The 16,454-nt window shown below is 45.1% G+C and overlaps 1 protein-coding gene across 1 annotated transcript in view; it reads right to left on the reverse strand.

Annotated features, from left to right (window-relative positions):
• The window catches only part of tnfaip6 (tumor necrosis factor, alpha-induced protein 6), a 63,837-nt gene extending 62,043 nt beyond the window's left edge, over positions 1 to 1,794 (reverse strand). The window contains exon 1 of the mRNA XM_034187099.1: positions 1,497 to 1,794. Within this exon, the coding sequence (XP_034042990.1) occupies positions 1,497 to 1,596 (100 nt within the window). The 5' untranslated portion in view covers positions 1,597 to 1,794. The remainder of the gene's footprint in view (positions 1 to 1,496) is intronic.
• Between the last annotated feature and the right edge of the window lie 14,660 nt (positions 1,795 to 16,454).

Raw genomic sequence — 16,454 nt, forward strand, 5'->3', positions numbered from 1 at the left:
ACAGTCCGGGGTCTCTATTGTCGTATTTTGCGCTTCATAATGTGCCACACATTTTTAATGGGCGACAGGTCTGGACTGCAGGCAGGCCAGTCTAGTACCCACACTCTTTTACTACGAAGCCACGCTGTTGTAACACGTGCAGAATGTGGCTTGGCATTGTCTTGCTGAAATAAGCAGGGACGTCCCTGAAAAAGACGTTGCTTGGATGGCAGCATGTGTTGCCCCAAAACCTGGATGTACCTTTCAGCATTGATGGTGCCATCACAGATGTTTAAGTTGTCCATGCCATGGGCACTAACACACCCCCATACCATCACAGATGCTGGCTTTTGAACTTTGCGCTGGTAACAATCTGGATGGTCTTTTTCCTCTTTTGTCCGGAGGATACAACGTCCATGATTTCCAAAAACAATTTGAAATGTGGACTCATTAGTCCACAGCACACTTTTCCACTTTGCATGTGTCCATTTTAAATGAGCTCGGGCCCAGAGAAGGCGGCGGCGTTTCTGGATGTTGTTGATGTTTGGCTTTCACTTTGCATGGTAGAGTTTTAACTTGCACTTGTAGATGTAGTGATGAACTGTGTTAACTGACAATGATTTTCTGAAGTGTTCCTGAGCTCACGCGGTAAGATCCTTTACACAATGATTTTTTAATGCAGTGCCTCCTGAGGGGTCGAGAGTCACGGGCATTCAATATTGGTTTTTGGCCTTGCTGCTTACGTGTAGAAAGTTCTCCAGATTCTCTGAATCTTCTGATTATATTATGGACTGTAGATGATGGAATCCCTAAATTCTTTGCAATGGAATGTTGAGAAACATTGCTTTTAAATTGTTGAACTATTTTTTCATGCAGTTGTTCACAAAGTGGTGATCCTTGCCCCATCTTTGCTTGTGAATGGCTGAGCCTTTTGGGGATGCTCCTTTTATACCCAATCATGACACTCAACTTTTTCCAATTAACCTGTTCACCTATGGAATGTTCTAAACAGGTGTTCTTTGAGCATTCGTCAACTTTCCCAGTCTTTTGTTGCCCTGTCCCAGCTTTTTTGAAATGTGTTGCAGGCATCCATTTCAAAATTAGCAAATATTTGCACAAAAACAAAAAAGTTCAGTTTGAACATTAAATATCTTGTCTTTGTGGTGTATTCTATTGAATGTAGGTTGAAGAGGATTTGTAAATCATTGTATTCTGTTTTTATTTACATTTCACACATCTTCCAAACTTCATTGGAATTGGGGTTGTATAAAAGGGTGTGCAATTCCTAAATGGATAATGTAAATATTTGTGAACTGAAGTTGAAAGTCAACACAAGAACATCTGGATTGTTTCATTTCAAATCCAGTGCGGTGGTGACCAGATCACTGTCCGAATACTTATGGACCCGAGTGTGTTATGTGTTAATTCACACCATTATTATTTGTCTTTAACACACAGAGTGGCAGTCTCAATCTTAATAAAAAGATTACGTATGAAATAAAATGTAACTTACTTACCCAGCCATATAGAATTATGAAATATTCCATTTCTGAAGCCCCATGTGTGCACTTCTTCCAGCAGCAAACCCACTGTACACAAGAGAGCCAAGAGTTGCATGATGCTGTCAAAGTGGACCTGGAGCGTCTGGACCCGGAGCGCCTGGACTGTGAGCGTTTTATCCCAGACCGTGTGGACTCAGACTGTGGACTGATGCAGTCCTGCTGCTGCCTTATATACAGCACAGGACTTTGCTGTCACATTCCATTTCCTTCATCTCCTCCACTCAGCAGACTGAGGAATATTGTTTAACACGGGTCCGAAAAAAAAAAATTAAGGCAGTGGAGCTTGAGTTAAAGGAAACCTGCACTATAAATGGACGGCAGGGTGGCACTTTTCCAGCAGTGTAACAAGCTGTGAGCTAAAACAGATGGGCTCAGCACAGAGACTCTTTTCCAACTGTACCCAAGGGACCCATCAGCAACAGGAGGTCTTCACCCGCCTCATTGTGCGCACTCTTCATATAGAGCTCCTCAAGACCGTGGTTAATTCTTTGCTCTCAGAGGTCTTGTCATGCTTATCCACTCAAGTTTCAAGGCAGAATGCAAAGATTTGAAAGAGTCCAGTGTGTCCGGGTTTCTCAGCAAAGAAGGCTGTACATGGCTCTTTAACTGTGCTCAGACAGGTGACGTGGAATCTAGGAGGAATCTGGATTCCATACTGTCACAGATTCCACTGTCTCATCCTGCCCAGGAGTTTCTGTCTACACTTACAACAGAAATAATTGCAAATCACTGCCAGACATTGACAGCCATCACAATGGATGCTGGTGCTCCATCACTTCTTATTCCAATCATGATCCGTACCCAGAAGGTTTGCAGTCAGCACCCTGCTTCTGGGAGCTCTGTAGATGCAGACGTCTGCTGCCAGCAGTGGATAAGTGTCCATCACGTGGCTATAGTGCTTTCTGTGACTATGTAAAGTGGCACAAAAGTCATCCCAACATCAAAGTAAGAGACCTCATACTTTTTTCTGAGACCCAGGTGAAGAGAAACCAGTGTCCAATGGCATCAAAGCAGAAAGGTCAGGAATCTCGAGGTCAAGGTCATCAAAGGAGTAACCTCCAAGACTTTCTCAGGTCCCATTGCTGAAGTGGTATTGCTCATGTCACCACAGAGTCTTCTTTAGCTTTTGTAGTGGTATTGTGTTCAATACAGGAAGGGAGTGTCATGTTACATACTTTCATTCCTTTTCGAGAGTTGCAGCACCTCCTTGAAGCCAACGGGGGTCAACTCACCATGACCATAATTAAGATACATTTCCTGACACAAACCCCAGTTATTAGTCATTATTGATGGAGGAGTCATCAGTAATGACTAAATGAAAGCAAAAGATCTCGTACACCGATCCAACTCTCAGCATCCATCCCAGCTCCACGTCAGAAGGCTGCCGGCTGCTACAGCCCTTAATTTCTGCCAGAACTGACAGGAAATGAAGTCATTATTGTGTAAACAGGAAACATTTGCACATGTGGGAGAGCCGCTCAGTGTGAGTCTGAGTTCCACAAGAATGGCAAAGAGCTGAACAAACACTGGCCAACGTCCCCCACGGAGCAGAAAAGACGCACCAACATCCCCCACAGAGCAGAAACCTCAGAGTAGAAGCTGGAAATCAGCAAAAGAGCAGCTTCCCAGCAAACAATTCCACCTTGTTCCAGCATCACGTTTTAGTCATGATGAGGTTAGAAAGTGACGCCACCGTAGTGTCACTCTGCCAACTCCCAGCAACATTGCTGCAATGTTGAAAGATGATGAAGTAAAACCAGCATCTTACTGGAAAGTGGTTTTAATCATAGAAGCTGAATGCTGCATGTTTTTGCACCGTGTGAGTTCTGGGAAGTTTTCCACATGGCCCCCCAGTAAGAAAGCAGGGATCTCACACACATCAGTCAAATGTCTTTCTGCTACCCCACACGGCTCTCAGCGTGGAGAAATGCAGTGTCACTGTAAGACGGACTTCATATTTATCAACCAGCATCAGCTTATCACCACAACAACCACCCGCAGACATGTTGCAGGCTCTCTTTGTGGTGCACAGTCATAGACCCCACTGCCACACGCTGGTCCCTGTCTGACGCCTGGTGTCGCTGAGATAGATGATGACTGGAGTGCAGTTTGTTTGTTTTTTCCCCTGTCTGCATATATAGTAATGCTAAATGTCAAACTGGCAGAACCATTTATATACATATATACACATATATGCAGTTTGTTCTTGCAAGACAGATAGCATGTGCAACCCCTGGCAATAATTATGGAATCACCGGCCTCGGAGGATGTTCATTCAGTTGTTTAATTTTGTAGAAAAAAAGCAGCTCACAGACATGACACAAAACTAAAGTCATTTCAAATGGCAACTTTCTGGCTTTAAGAAACACTATAAGAAATCAAGAAAAAAAATTGTGGCAGTCAGTAACGGTTACTTTTTTAGACCAAGCAGAGGGAAAAAAATATGGACTCACTCAATTCTGATGAATAAATTATGGAATCACCCTGTAAATTTTCATCCCCAAAACTAACACCTGCATCAAATCAGATCTGCTCGTTAGTTTGCATCTAAAAAGGAGTGATCACACCTTGGAGAGCTGCTGCACCAAGTGGACTGACATGAATCATGGCTCCAACACGAGATTTGTCAATTGAAATAAAGGAGAGGATTATCAAACTCTTAAAAGAGGGTAAATCATCACGCAATGTTGCAAAAGATGTTGGTTGTTCACAGTCAGCTGTGTCTAAACTCTGGACCAAATACAAACAACATGGGAAGGTTGCTAAAGGCAAACATACTGGTAGACCAAGGAAGACATCAAAGCATCAAGACAGAAAAAAATCAATATGTCTCAAAAATCGAAAATGCACAACAAAACAAATGAACGAATGGGAGGAAACTGGAGTCAACGTCTGTGACCGAACTGTAAGAAACTGCCTAAAGGAAATGGGATTTACATACAGAAAAGCTAAACGAAAGCCATCATTAACACCTAAACAGAAAAAAACAAGGTTACAACGGGCTAAGGAAAAGCAATCGTGGACTGGATGAAAGTCATATTCAGTGATGAATCTGGAATCTGCATTGGGCGAGGTGATGATGTTGGAACTTTTGTTTGGTGCCGTTCCAATGAGATTTATAAAGATGACTGCCTGAAGAGAACATGTAAATTTCCACAGTCATTGATGATATGGGGCTGCATGTCAGGTAAAGGCACTGGGGAGATGGCTGTCATTACATCATCAATAAATGCACAAGTTTACGTTGATATTTTGGACACTTTTCTTATCCCATCAATTGAAAGGATATTTGGGGATGATGAAATCATTTTTCAAGATGATAATGCATCTTGCCATAGAGCAAAAACTGTGAAAACATTCCTTGCAAAAAGACACATAGGGTCAATGTCATGGCCTGCAAATAGTCCGGATCTTAATCCAATTGAAAATCTTTGGTGGAAGTTGAAGAAAATGGTCCATGACAAGGCTCCAACCTGCAAAGCTGATCTGGCAACAGCAATCAGAGAAAGTTGGAGCCAGATTGATGAAGAGTACTGTTTGTCACTCATTAAGTCCATGCCTCAGAGACTGCAAGCTGTTATAAAAGCCAGAGGTGGTGCAACAAAATACTAGTGATGTGTTGGAGCGTTCCTTTGTTTTTCATGATTCCATAATTTTTTCCTCAGAATTGAGTGATTCCATATTTTTTCCCCTCTGATTGGTCTAAAAAGTAACCGTTACTGACTGCCACAATTATTTTTCCTGATTTCTTATAGTGTTTGTTAAAGCCAGAAAGTTGCCATTTGAAATGACTTTAGTTTTGTGTCATGTCTGTGATCTGCTTTTTTTCTACAAAATTAAACAACTGAATGAACATCCTCCGAGGCTGGTGATTCCATAATTTTTACCAGGGGTTGTAGTGCATGAGTGAATGTGGTGTGTGTGACCTTCATCTGCTCTTCCTGATCAGCCTATAACATTTTATTTAAAGCTAACAGATAACTTCTGTCAGACAGGGCTGACCATCAAAACAACATGAAGACAGACAAGAAAGAAAGACACGTGGTGACAGTCATCACTGTGAAGTGATGAAAAGTGAGACACCAAGGAGACGGAACCCCAACAATGCAACATACCAGGACAAACAACCACACATGAACAAGCAATGACAGCAGCAGTCTGTTGTCTAGTTAATGAGCTTCTATACCCTGTTCTAGGATACCAAAGTCTTGATCCCCTTGAAAGCACCTGAAACTGAATTGTGACAGCCACAATTCAGTTTAGGGTTAGGGTTAGCAGTGAAAGACCTGCCTAACCCAACCTTACACACGTGGAAAAAATTTTTGGTACCCTTCTGTTAAAGAAAGAAAAATCCACAATGGTCACTGAAATAACTTGAATCTGACAAAAGGAATAATAATAATGTAATTGGCCTTATCTCATTGGGCTGTGACTATTGGAGAGTAGTTGGAGTTGCAAATTTGTGACAAGGCATGTGAATCAGTGACAATTCTCAGTTGGTGTCTCACTGTGTTGGTACTAAAAACACATTAGTGCATGTAGCCTGAATGTGGGTAAAATATCACATGGACTTTTGGATAAAATATCCGCATACATATCCCATGAGTGCTGTTCGAATGCCACGCAGCGCTCTCACAAATGTCAAGCACCACTCGAGCGGCCTTTGTGGGTGCATGGATTTGTGCACAAATGCTACATTGCACTCTCGAGGATGTTGAGCGTGGCTGAAATGACGACACATTTGTCAGCAAAGTGCTCAGGATGGCTGTGAAGTTGTAGAGGTTCACAGCTCACATGGTGGGGCACCAATGTAGAAGTTGTGGGTTGCCGCTTTGGAGCCAGGCGAGCATAAGAGACAAATGAGTCCACACACTGTGTGAGCTTAGAAGTGAATAGACGAGGGGGTTCAAGATGGCGTCGTAGCGTGAGTACTTGTGTTGCGAGGCTCCAGTGAAACTGTCTGAAATATCTGTCTACATTACGTGTTCACCTGGTAGAACTTGTCTTTTTTGAGTGTGATTCACTGTATGATGAGCTTGGATCACTATTTTTCGAAAATGCCGGGTTCAAAAAGTAAGGCGTATAAGAAATCCACCGCTGGAAAACATGCTAGCGATGCTAATGAGCCTGACGTGGTAGAGCCATCACAGCCTGTCGCACGCGAACCATCTGCGGGGTCCGAAAATGATGACATGGCTGAGGAGACTGATGAAGTGGACCAGACTATCCTTCTTGTTTTAAGCAGAATGACAAGGGATGTCACGAAGGCATTTGATGACAAAATAGGTACTGTGCTCGCTGCTATTCATGAATAAACAGCCCAGATTCAGACACTGGGAGCACGAGTCAGTGCAGCTGAAAGCAGAATCTCAGACGTGGAAGACACTACAATGGTCTTACAGGCTAAAGTGACAAAACTTGAGAAGCAAGTTAGTGACCTAACGGATCATTTGGACTATCTGGAAAACTATAGCCGCAGAAATAATCTCCACATGATCGGGGCACGGAGGGAAGCGATCCCATTACTTTCATGGAAAGCTGGCTTCCCACTTACCTCAAGCTCACAACCAAGGCAGGGAAGATCAAGTTGGATCGCGCTCATCGCTCTATTGTGCAGCAGCAGCTGGTGGGTCCCACTCCACGCACGAGAGCCATTATCCTGAGGTTCCATAACTTCACCAATAAGCAGTGGATGATGGCAGCGGCTCGGCGCCTTGCAGCGGACCTGACCCACCCCGCAGACCAGCAGCCTCGCATTTTCTTCTTCAACGACTACTCCGCTGCTGTCATCAAGAAACAGAAGGCGTTTGATGAAGTGAAAGCTCGGCTGAGAAGTAAGAATGTGGACTACGCGCTCATGTTTCCCGCAATGCTGAGGATCACCACTAACGGCGCAGAGAAAAGATTTGACACACCTGAAGCAGCTGCTGCTTATGTGGAATCATTGCCCTAGAGAGCTGAGTGCCATATAGAGATTTGAGTTTTATTTTTCATCTCTTTTCTTTCCGACGGATTGCCCTTGACTATGTTAAAGACGTGAGTATTTGCCCATTGTGGGCGTTTGTGACTTCTGCATTGTTCTCTCTCATTCTCTCGATATTCAGGTGAAACTGTTATTTTTCACTTGGTGCCTGGCGCACTGTGCTTGTCTCTATGAATAGGCGTGTGCTAGATGCAGGTACCTGTTGGTAAATTTGCTAGCAGGCCAAGGTCGGTTTCGGTTCCTACTTGTTCTGTAGGATGTTACTCTAAGACTACTATGTTTCTTAATTTGTGTTTTATTTTATTGTGTTCTGTTGTTTTATCTTTGTTTAGCATTGACACAGCTTGGCTTATATATGTTTTATTGGAAGTGTGGTGGGATCCTATGTATCTATGTTTAACATATTTCTTTGTTAATTTCAGTGGGTAAATTGCGATTGTGTAGTTGGAATGTACGAGGTGTCACAGTCCCATTAAGCGTAGGAAAATATTGTCTGAAAAAGGATGGGATAGACATTGCTTTCTTGCAAGAGACACATCTCAATGACACTGAGCATTCAAAATTACAACAAAGATTATACAGGTGTTTTTCTCATCTTTCACAACTAGAAGTAGGGGAGTTGATGTGCTTATAAAGAAAACATTGCCTTTCAAAATGTCCAATTGTATTACAGATCACAAAGGTCGCTATGTAATAGTAAAAGGAACTTTACAAGGTGAAAATATTTTAATGAATGTTTATTTTCCTCCTGCCCACCCAACCAATTTTCTTACCAAAATATTTCTAGTTAGCACAGATTCTTTCTAACTCAACAGTTATTGTAGGCGGGGACCTAAATTTAATTTTTAATCCACTTATTGATAGATTTCCACATAGTACAATACTCCCCTCCCATCAAGCCAATGCATTTCAGGCTCTGTGTGATGAGTTTGGTTTGGTAGATGCTTGGAGATGTGTTCATCCATCAGATAAACAGTACACTTTCTCCTCTAGCCCACACAAATGCCAAACGAGAATAGATTATTTTTTCCTGCCCAGAACTGATTTGCATTTAATTCTTTCCTGTGAAATTACCAGTATTCTTATCTCCGACCATGCTAGAGTGATCTTGGACATGAACCTCAGATCTCCCTCACACCAGTCTCGTTATTGGAGACTTAACACTTCTGTACTGAAAGATGAGACATTTGTATCCTATTTCTCCTCAGAAGTTAGAGCATTTTTGTCAATTAACACCCCCTCTGCTAATAACATGTCTATTTTATGGGAAACTTTTAAAGCATATGTTAGGGGTTTGATTATATCATATACTGCTACAAAGAAACACCAAAGACTGGAGAAGCAAAAATCTCTCGAACTTGAATTGATAGATAAGGAAAGGATATATGTTTCCTCCCCTTCATCAAAATTATGGCAAGAAATTACCTCAATTAGATCAGCTTTAAATTGTCTTCTAACTAGAGATGCAGAGAGGAAAATAAGATTTACCAAGCAGAGGTTCTATGAGCATGGAGATAAACCAGGAAAATGCCTAGCCTATCACATGAAGAAGCGGGCAGAATCGCAAACTATTGCAGCTATATCTGATGATGGACACAAAGTTTATGAAAATAAATTAATAAATGATTGTTTTTTAAAATTTTATACAAAAGTGTATACATCTGACCAGGCTTTGGACTCAGAGCGATTAATCTATAATTTCTTTGAGCAATTTGAACTACCGACTTTGTCAGTAGAGCAAAAGAATGCCCTCAATTCTGCAATTACAAAGGCTGAGGTTGTCAAAGCTATTAAATCACTGCAGAACTCAAAAGTCCTGGGCCTGATGGGTTTTGTAGTGAATTTTACAAACACTTTCAAAATATTCTCGTGGAGCCTCTGCTTGATATGTTTAATCATTCTTTTACAACAGGGCAATTACCACAAACTTTAAAGGAGGCCAATATATCTTTGATTTTAAAGAAAGGAAAATGTCCGGAATTGTGTGCCTCTTATAGGCCTATATCGCTATTAAACATGGATAGGAAATTACTTTCTAAAATTTTGGCCTCTCGTTTAGAGACTGTACTGCCAATGTTAATAAAAGAGGACCAAACTGGTTTTATAAAAGGTCGTTGCTGTTGTGTGGGCCGCTGAAGAGGAGGTACTGCTGGCCCACCACCACCAGTCGGCGCCCTGCTTGGAGTGCGGGCTTCAACCATGAGAGGGCGCCGAGACAACAGAGAGTGACAGCTGTCACTCATTTACACCAGCTGTCACCAATCACCACCGTCCCTATAAAAGCCGGATTATTACTCCACCTCCTCGCCGAGAAATCAGCTACCGTCTAAGGTAACCTTCTCTGCGATTGATTTTGTTGTATCTAAACATTGTCCTGTGTGCAGCCGTTTTCCTGTGGACTCAGTCTGAAGCTGGATTGGCGGATAGTGGGAGTGCGACGGTCTTCGCCTCTCACTCCATCCAGGGAAGAGACTAACAGGAGCTGCATGGGTGAAATTGTATCTGGAGGTGGAGGTTTTCCCTCCTTGAAGATCTGTATTGAAGGATTACTGGGTGTGTGGATACACACTCACCATTAACTGTTCTCATCTTCTGCCAGCAGTACCAGGGTCTGCAACAGAAGACGGTGACCACCTGGGGACTCAGGACTTGGCGGCTCCGGTGTTCTTCAGGCCGTTGGTGGTGAAAGCTGTGTGGGTCCCGGCTCTTCGATCATCAGAGGTCTCCTATCTTCGAGCCTGCCCGCACGTCACCTTGTGTTTAATTGGCATTATATTTTTGACTGTATCCAGTTGTGCGTTTCACAACATTAAATTGTTACTCTTTGTCTTATCCATTGTCCGTTCATTTGCGCCCCCTGTTGCGGGTCCGTGTTACGACACCTTCCCAACAGGATTTCTCGGCCATTCGTCATGGATCCCGAGGGGCGTCAACCACAGCTTGAACAGCCAATGGGAGAACAAGGAGCGCAGACGTCAGCAGGAGGCGTGGTAAGTGATCTGCAGCAAATCCTTACCGCTTTCACCGCTCAGTTAAATCTGGTAGCCGAGCAAAATGCAGTCCTCAATCGGAGGGTGGAGGCTCTCACCGCCAGAGTGGAAGCGCGCGACTCGAGCGCTGCTGCAGTGACTCCTCCTGCTGGCTCTGGGCCACAGACAGACGTTCCACTGGCCGTTCAACAAACCCCCCCACCGTCCCCTGAAGCTTACATAAGCCCTCCAGAACCGTACGGAGGCTGTGTCGAAACGTGCGCAGACTTCTTAATGCAGTGTTCGCTCGTTTTTGCACAGCGTCCAGTTATGTACGCATCAGATGCCAGCCGGGTGGCTTATGTGATTAATTTGCTTCGAGGTGAGGCACGCGCCTGGGCTACGGCGCTTTGGGAACAGAATTCGTGGCTCCTGACGCCGGAGCGCAGCTGATTATGCAGTCGACTTCCGCATCGCGGCTGCGAGGTCCGGCTGGAATAACGTTGCGCTCCGCGCCGCCTTTGTACACGGACTGTCTCCGGTCCTGAAGGAGCATCTGCTGGCTAAGGAGGAACCGCAAGATTTCGACGGGCTTATCAATTTGGTTATACGCTTAGACAACCGGTTGAATGAACACCGTCGGGAGCAGGCCGGGGGGCGTGGTCGGGCTCAAGCCGTCCCTCTTTCCTCCGGGTCCGAAAGGGTGTCGTCGTCCCCACGTTCCACTGCCAGAGGGCTCCGTGTGGCAACAGCTCCCCCTGCTGACGAAGCTATGGACACGAGCAGGGCCAAATTAAAATCAAATATCAGACAAAGGAGGCTGGCCCGCGGGGAGTGTTTTTTCTGTGGCTCTTGTGAGCACAGGTTAAAAGACTGCCCCAAACGATCAAACTCCAACGCCCATCCTTAGGAACTGGGCTAAGGGTGGGCCATAATATGTACACGGGGAAAACCCATAAATCAGCACGAATCCCAGTAACAATCCTGAGTGGGGATTTAACTCTTCACGCCCCAGCACTGTACCACGATCTTGCTGACGTCTTCAGCAAAGATCTGGCACTCACTCTTCCCCCGCACCGACCGTACGATTGTGCCATCGATTTGATCCCGGGCGCTGAGTACCCATCCAGTAGATTGTACAACCTCTCACGTCCGGAATGCGAATCGATGGAGACCTACATCCGGGACTCCTTAGCCGCCGGGTTGATTCGGAACTCCACCTCCCCGATGGGTGCGGGTTTCTTTTTTGTGGGTAAAAAAGACGGCGGACTCCGTCCATGCATTGACTACAGAGGGCTGAACGAGATTACGGTTCGCAATCGATACCCGTTGCCCCTGTTGGATTCGGTGTTCACGCCCCTGCATGGAGCCAAAATGTTCACCAAACTAGATCTTAGGAATGCGTACCACCTGGTTCGGATCCAGAAGGGAGATGAATGGAAGATGGCATTTAACACCCCGTTAGGTCATTTTGAGTACCTGGTCATGCCGTTCGGCCTCACTAATGCCCCCGCGACGTTCCAAGCATTGGTTAATGACGTCTTGCGGGACTTCCTGCACCGGTTTGTCTTCGTATATCTGGATGATATACTCATCTTTTCATCGGACCCTGAGACTCATGTCCAGCATGTACGTCAGGTCCGCAGCGGTTACTAGAAAACCGGTTGTTTGTGAAGGGCGAGAAGTGTGAGTTCCACCGCACGTCTTTGTCCTTCCTGGGGTTTATCATCTCCTCCAACTCCGTCGCCCCGGATCCGGCCAAGGTTGTGGCGGTGAGAGATTGGCCCCAACCAACAAGCCGTAGGAAGCTGCAACAGTTCCTCGGCTTTGCAAATTTCTACCGGAGGTTCATTAAAGGTTACAGTCAGGTTGTTAGCCCCCTGACTGCCCTGACCTCCACAAAAGTCCCCTTCACCTGGTCGGATCGGTGCGAAGCCACGTTTAGGGAGTTGAAACGCCGGTTTTCGTCTGCACCAGTTCTGGTGCAGCCTGATCCTACTCGCCAGTTCATAGTGGAGGTGGACGCCTCTGACTCAGGGATAGGAGCCGTTCTGTCCCAGAGCGGGGAGTCCAACAAGGTTCTCCATCCATGTGCCTACTTTTCCCGCAGGTTGACCCCCGCTGAACGCAACTATGACCGGGCAATCGGGAACTCCTCGCGGTGAAGGAGGCTCTTGAAGAGTGGAGACACCTGTTGGAGGGAGCTACGGTGCCTTTCACGGTTTTCACGGACCATCGGAACCTGGAGTACATCCGGACCGCCAAGCGGCTGAACCCCAGGCAAGCCCGCTGGTCCCTGTTCTTCGGACGCTTTGACTTCCGGATCACCTACCGTCCCGGGACTAGGAACCAACGATCCGACGCACTGTCCCGGGTGCACGAAGAGGAAGCCAAGGCCAAGTTGTCAGACCCCATCGAGACCATCGTTCCCGAGTCCACTGTCGTGGCCACCCTCACATGGGACGTGGAGAAGACCGTCCGGGAGGCCCTGGCAAGGAACCCGGACCCGGGGAACGGTCCTAAGAACAGACTCTACGTCCCACCAGAAGCCAGGGCTGCCGTCTTGGACTTCTGCCACGGATCCAAGCTCTCCTGTCATCCCGGAGTACGTAGGACCGTGGCAGTGGTCCAGCAGCGCTTCTGGTGGGCGTCACTGGAAGCCGACGTCCGGGACTATGTCCAGGCCTGTACCACCTGTGCTAGGGGCAAGGCAGATCACCATAAGATCAGGGGCCTCCTCCAGCCCCTGCCTGTGCCTCATCGCCCCTGGTCTCACATTGGCCTGGACTTCGTCACGGGCCTCCCGCCATCCCAGGGCACCACCGTCATCCTGACGATAGTGGACCGGTTCTCCAAGGCGGCCCACTTCGTGGCCCTCCCGAAGCTCCCGACGGCCCAGGAGACAGCAGACCTCCTGGTCCACCACGTCGTGCGTCTGCATGGGATACCATCGGACATCGTTTCGGATCGTGGTCCCCAGTTCTCCTCGCAGGTCTGGAGGAGTTTTTGTAAGGAACTGGGGGCCACCGTGAGTCTCTCGTCCGGGTATCACCCACACACGAACGGCCAGGCAGAGCGGGCGAACCAGGAGTTGGAGCAGGCCCTCCGCTGCGTAACCTCCACGCATCCGGCGGCTTGGAGTGACCATCTGGCCTGGATTGAGTACGCCCACAATAGCCAAGTCTCATCTGCTACCGGCCTCTCCCCTTTTGAGGCGTGTTTGGGGTATCAGCCCCCATTGTTCCCACTTGTGGAGGGAGAGGTCGGGGTCCCCTCGGTCCAGGCTCACCTGCGGAGGTGCCGCCGGTTGTGGCGGACCGCCCGTTCTGCCCTGTTGCAGGCCCGGATGAGGGCTAAGGCCCATGCAGATCGCCGGCGTTCCCCGGCCCCTACATACCAGCCTGGGCAGGAGGTGTGGTTGTCAACCAAGGACATCCCACTGCAGGTTGAATCACAGAAGCTCAAAGACCGGTTCATCTGACCTTTTTCTATAGTCAAGATCCTCAGCCCGGCCTCCCAAGTAAATGTGTAAAAACAGCTGCTGGTAAAAGACTTTAAAATATGCTAACTTTTGCTGCAAGAAAAAATATTCTTTTGAACTGGGTCAGTGACCGGATCCCATCTATTAGTGGCTGGCGAAAAATTGTTTTTGAGCTAATTCCTTTAGAATATCTCACAAGCATCATTCATGACACTGGGCATCAGTTTAACAAAGTATGGTGCCCATTTTTAGATTATATTGGGCCAGATCTGTCCTCCACTCTGTTAAAAGGTCTCCTTTAAATGACACTTTAATTGTATAGAGATGCAGCAATGTAGTGACTACCGATTCAAATTTTGGATATGGAGTTTGAGAAATTTATTATTACTATTTTTTTTTTTTTCATTTATGGATTCTCAAATTATTAAATAAGTGTGATATTTTGTAATTCATTAATTTATCTTTTATCTTTAAATTATTGTAGGGTTGGGTAGATTCTGACCTTGGTGCATCCCTTTTTAATCCCACCACTTCTTCTTCTTACTTTTATTTTCCTTGTTGGATTATCTTTCCAATTGAGCAAGCTGTCATCTGTTTTGCTGTGTCCTTTTGTTCACTTTTGTTTGTAAAGTTAAAGTTAAATTGCAAATAAAAATAATGAAAAAAAAATAGACTGTCTAGTTTCCAGATGTACAGCATTTATACAAAGTGATAAACAATGAAGGATGAACTGCTTTGTTTCAGTGAACAAAGGAAGGACAGTGAGACTCGGGTGACAGGCTTTGATCTGTGCCATTGATCATTTGTATCTGACCGAGAACAGGTGGTCGCTGCCACCCGCGGTTTGTGGGGGCATGAAAGGGACCTTTAATGTCTGGATTAAATACGTGTTGCATCTCGGCATGTTAACACCCAGTCGGACATGAAAAGGCATTAACATACATAAAGCACAAGTTCTGTCAACAGATATGAATTTGCATAGGATATGTTGCAGACAGAAACAACACAGTGGAATCATATATGACTTTGTGCTTGGTGACTGAAAAGTTTATGGTGAATTTGTGCATTAAAGGTGTAAGTTAGCCGCTACAACGTGCTAATATGCATATGTCATGGACATGAATGAGCAAAGCTCATCAGCATCTCACCATGTCACTTAGGTCCTTCAGACTTTATTTTGAGTAAATGCTTCAAGGCAGCATTACCATGGCAAAAATCTTTCAGCTGCTGACCCCCCGCCTTTTTAAGCATTTCTCTTTGTTTGCCTCTCACATGCCTGGAAAAGTTCCTCGCCACCTAACCATGTCCTTTAGGTCCTTCAGACTTTTTCAGTAAAATTGTTCTTGGGAGCATGATAGAGAAGCTTGAATCTTCGACTGGACTGGATGGCTTGACACGAGGACATTTCGCTTCAAATCGCAGAAGCTTCCTCAGCTAAAATTCTTGCTCTGGTGGACTTATTCTTCTCTACAAGAGTCAAGACAGAAGTCAGACCACCAGAGCAAGAATTTTAGCTGAGGAAGCTTCTGCAATTTGAAGCAAAACGTCCTCACGTCAAGCAACCCAGTCCAGTCGAAGATTCAAGCTTCTCTACTATGGAAACCACCTGGACAACTGAGAGCCTACACAGAAACTTGGGAGCATGAGCATGACTAAAACCTTTCAGCTTCTTTGGGGGCTCTGCCCCCATACTCCCCACCTTTTTAAGCATTTTTCTTTTTTGCTTTTCAGCTGACCCCGCAATTACAGCCCTCTTAACCCCCTGCCACTTTAAGCATTTTTTTAATGTAGATGTAAATTAATATTCAAAGTTTTCAGCTAGTTGACAGTAGGGCTGTACAATATGGCCAAATTATCATATCTCGATATTGTCATATAAATTGGGATGTAAATGTCACTTATATACATACTGTCCATATTCTTGAGCAGCTTAGGTGGGTAGGGAGAGTTCCCATGGGATAAAAAAGCTTTTCAACCTACCATCCCTGGTTCTCAAGACCAGGCACCTAAGTGACTCTACTCTTTTTTTTTTAAGCTATTTCGGTGTACCTTAGTAAACACTCTAGATTGGTAATGTATAATAGAAGATATACCTTACTGAATTTTCATATCAGTATGATATATGATGTGACACAAAGTGCAGCAACAGTAAAAATTAAACCTTCTTAAACAAAACAGTAATAATACCACACTCATTTTGCACTTATCATAAGGTTAGGATACTGTGGCCTCCAAAAGTATCGGAACACTTGGAATTTCACACATTTTAATTTGTTTATGCCATTTTAAATACAATAAATACAACCAAATAAATAAATAAATAAACAAAGAATAAAAATTTCTAAAATTATCTTCCTCAAACTGAAAGCAAATCTCTAAAACTTGATAAAACCTGTGAATAATAATCAGTTTTATTGCCAGTTTTCTTTAGACAAGTCAGGGGATGGAAACATGAACAATTAGTCAGGTTCACTATGTTT

This window comes from Thalassophryne amazonica, chromosome 14 (assembly GCF_902500255.1).
Source record: "Thalassophryne amazonica chromosome 14, fThaAma1.1, whole genome shotgun sequence".
NCBI classification, from domain to species: Eukaryota; Metazoa; Chordata; class Actinopteri; order Batrachoidiformes; family Batrachoididae; genus Thalassophryne; species Thalassophryne amazonica.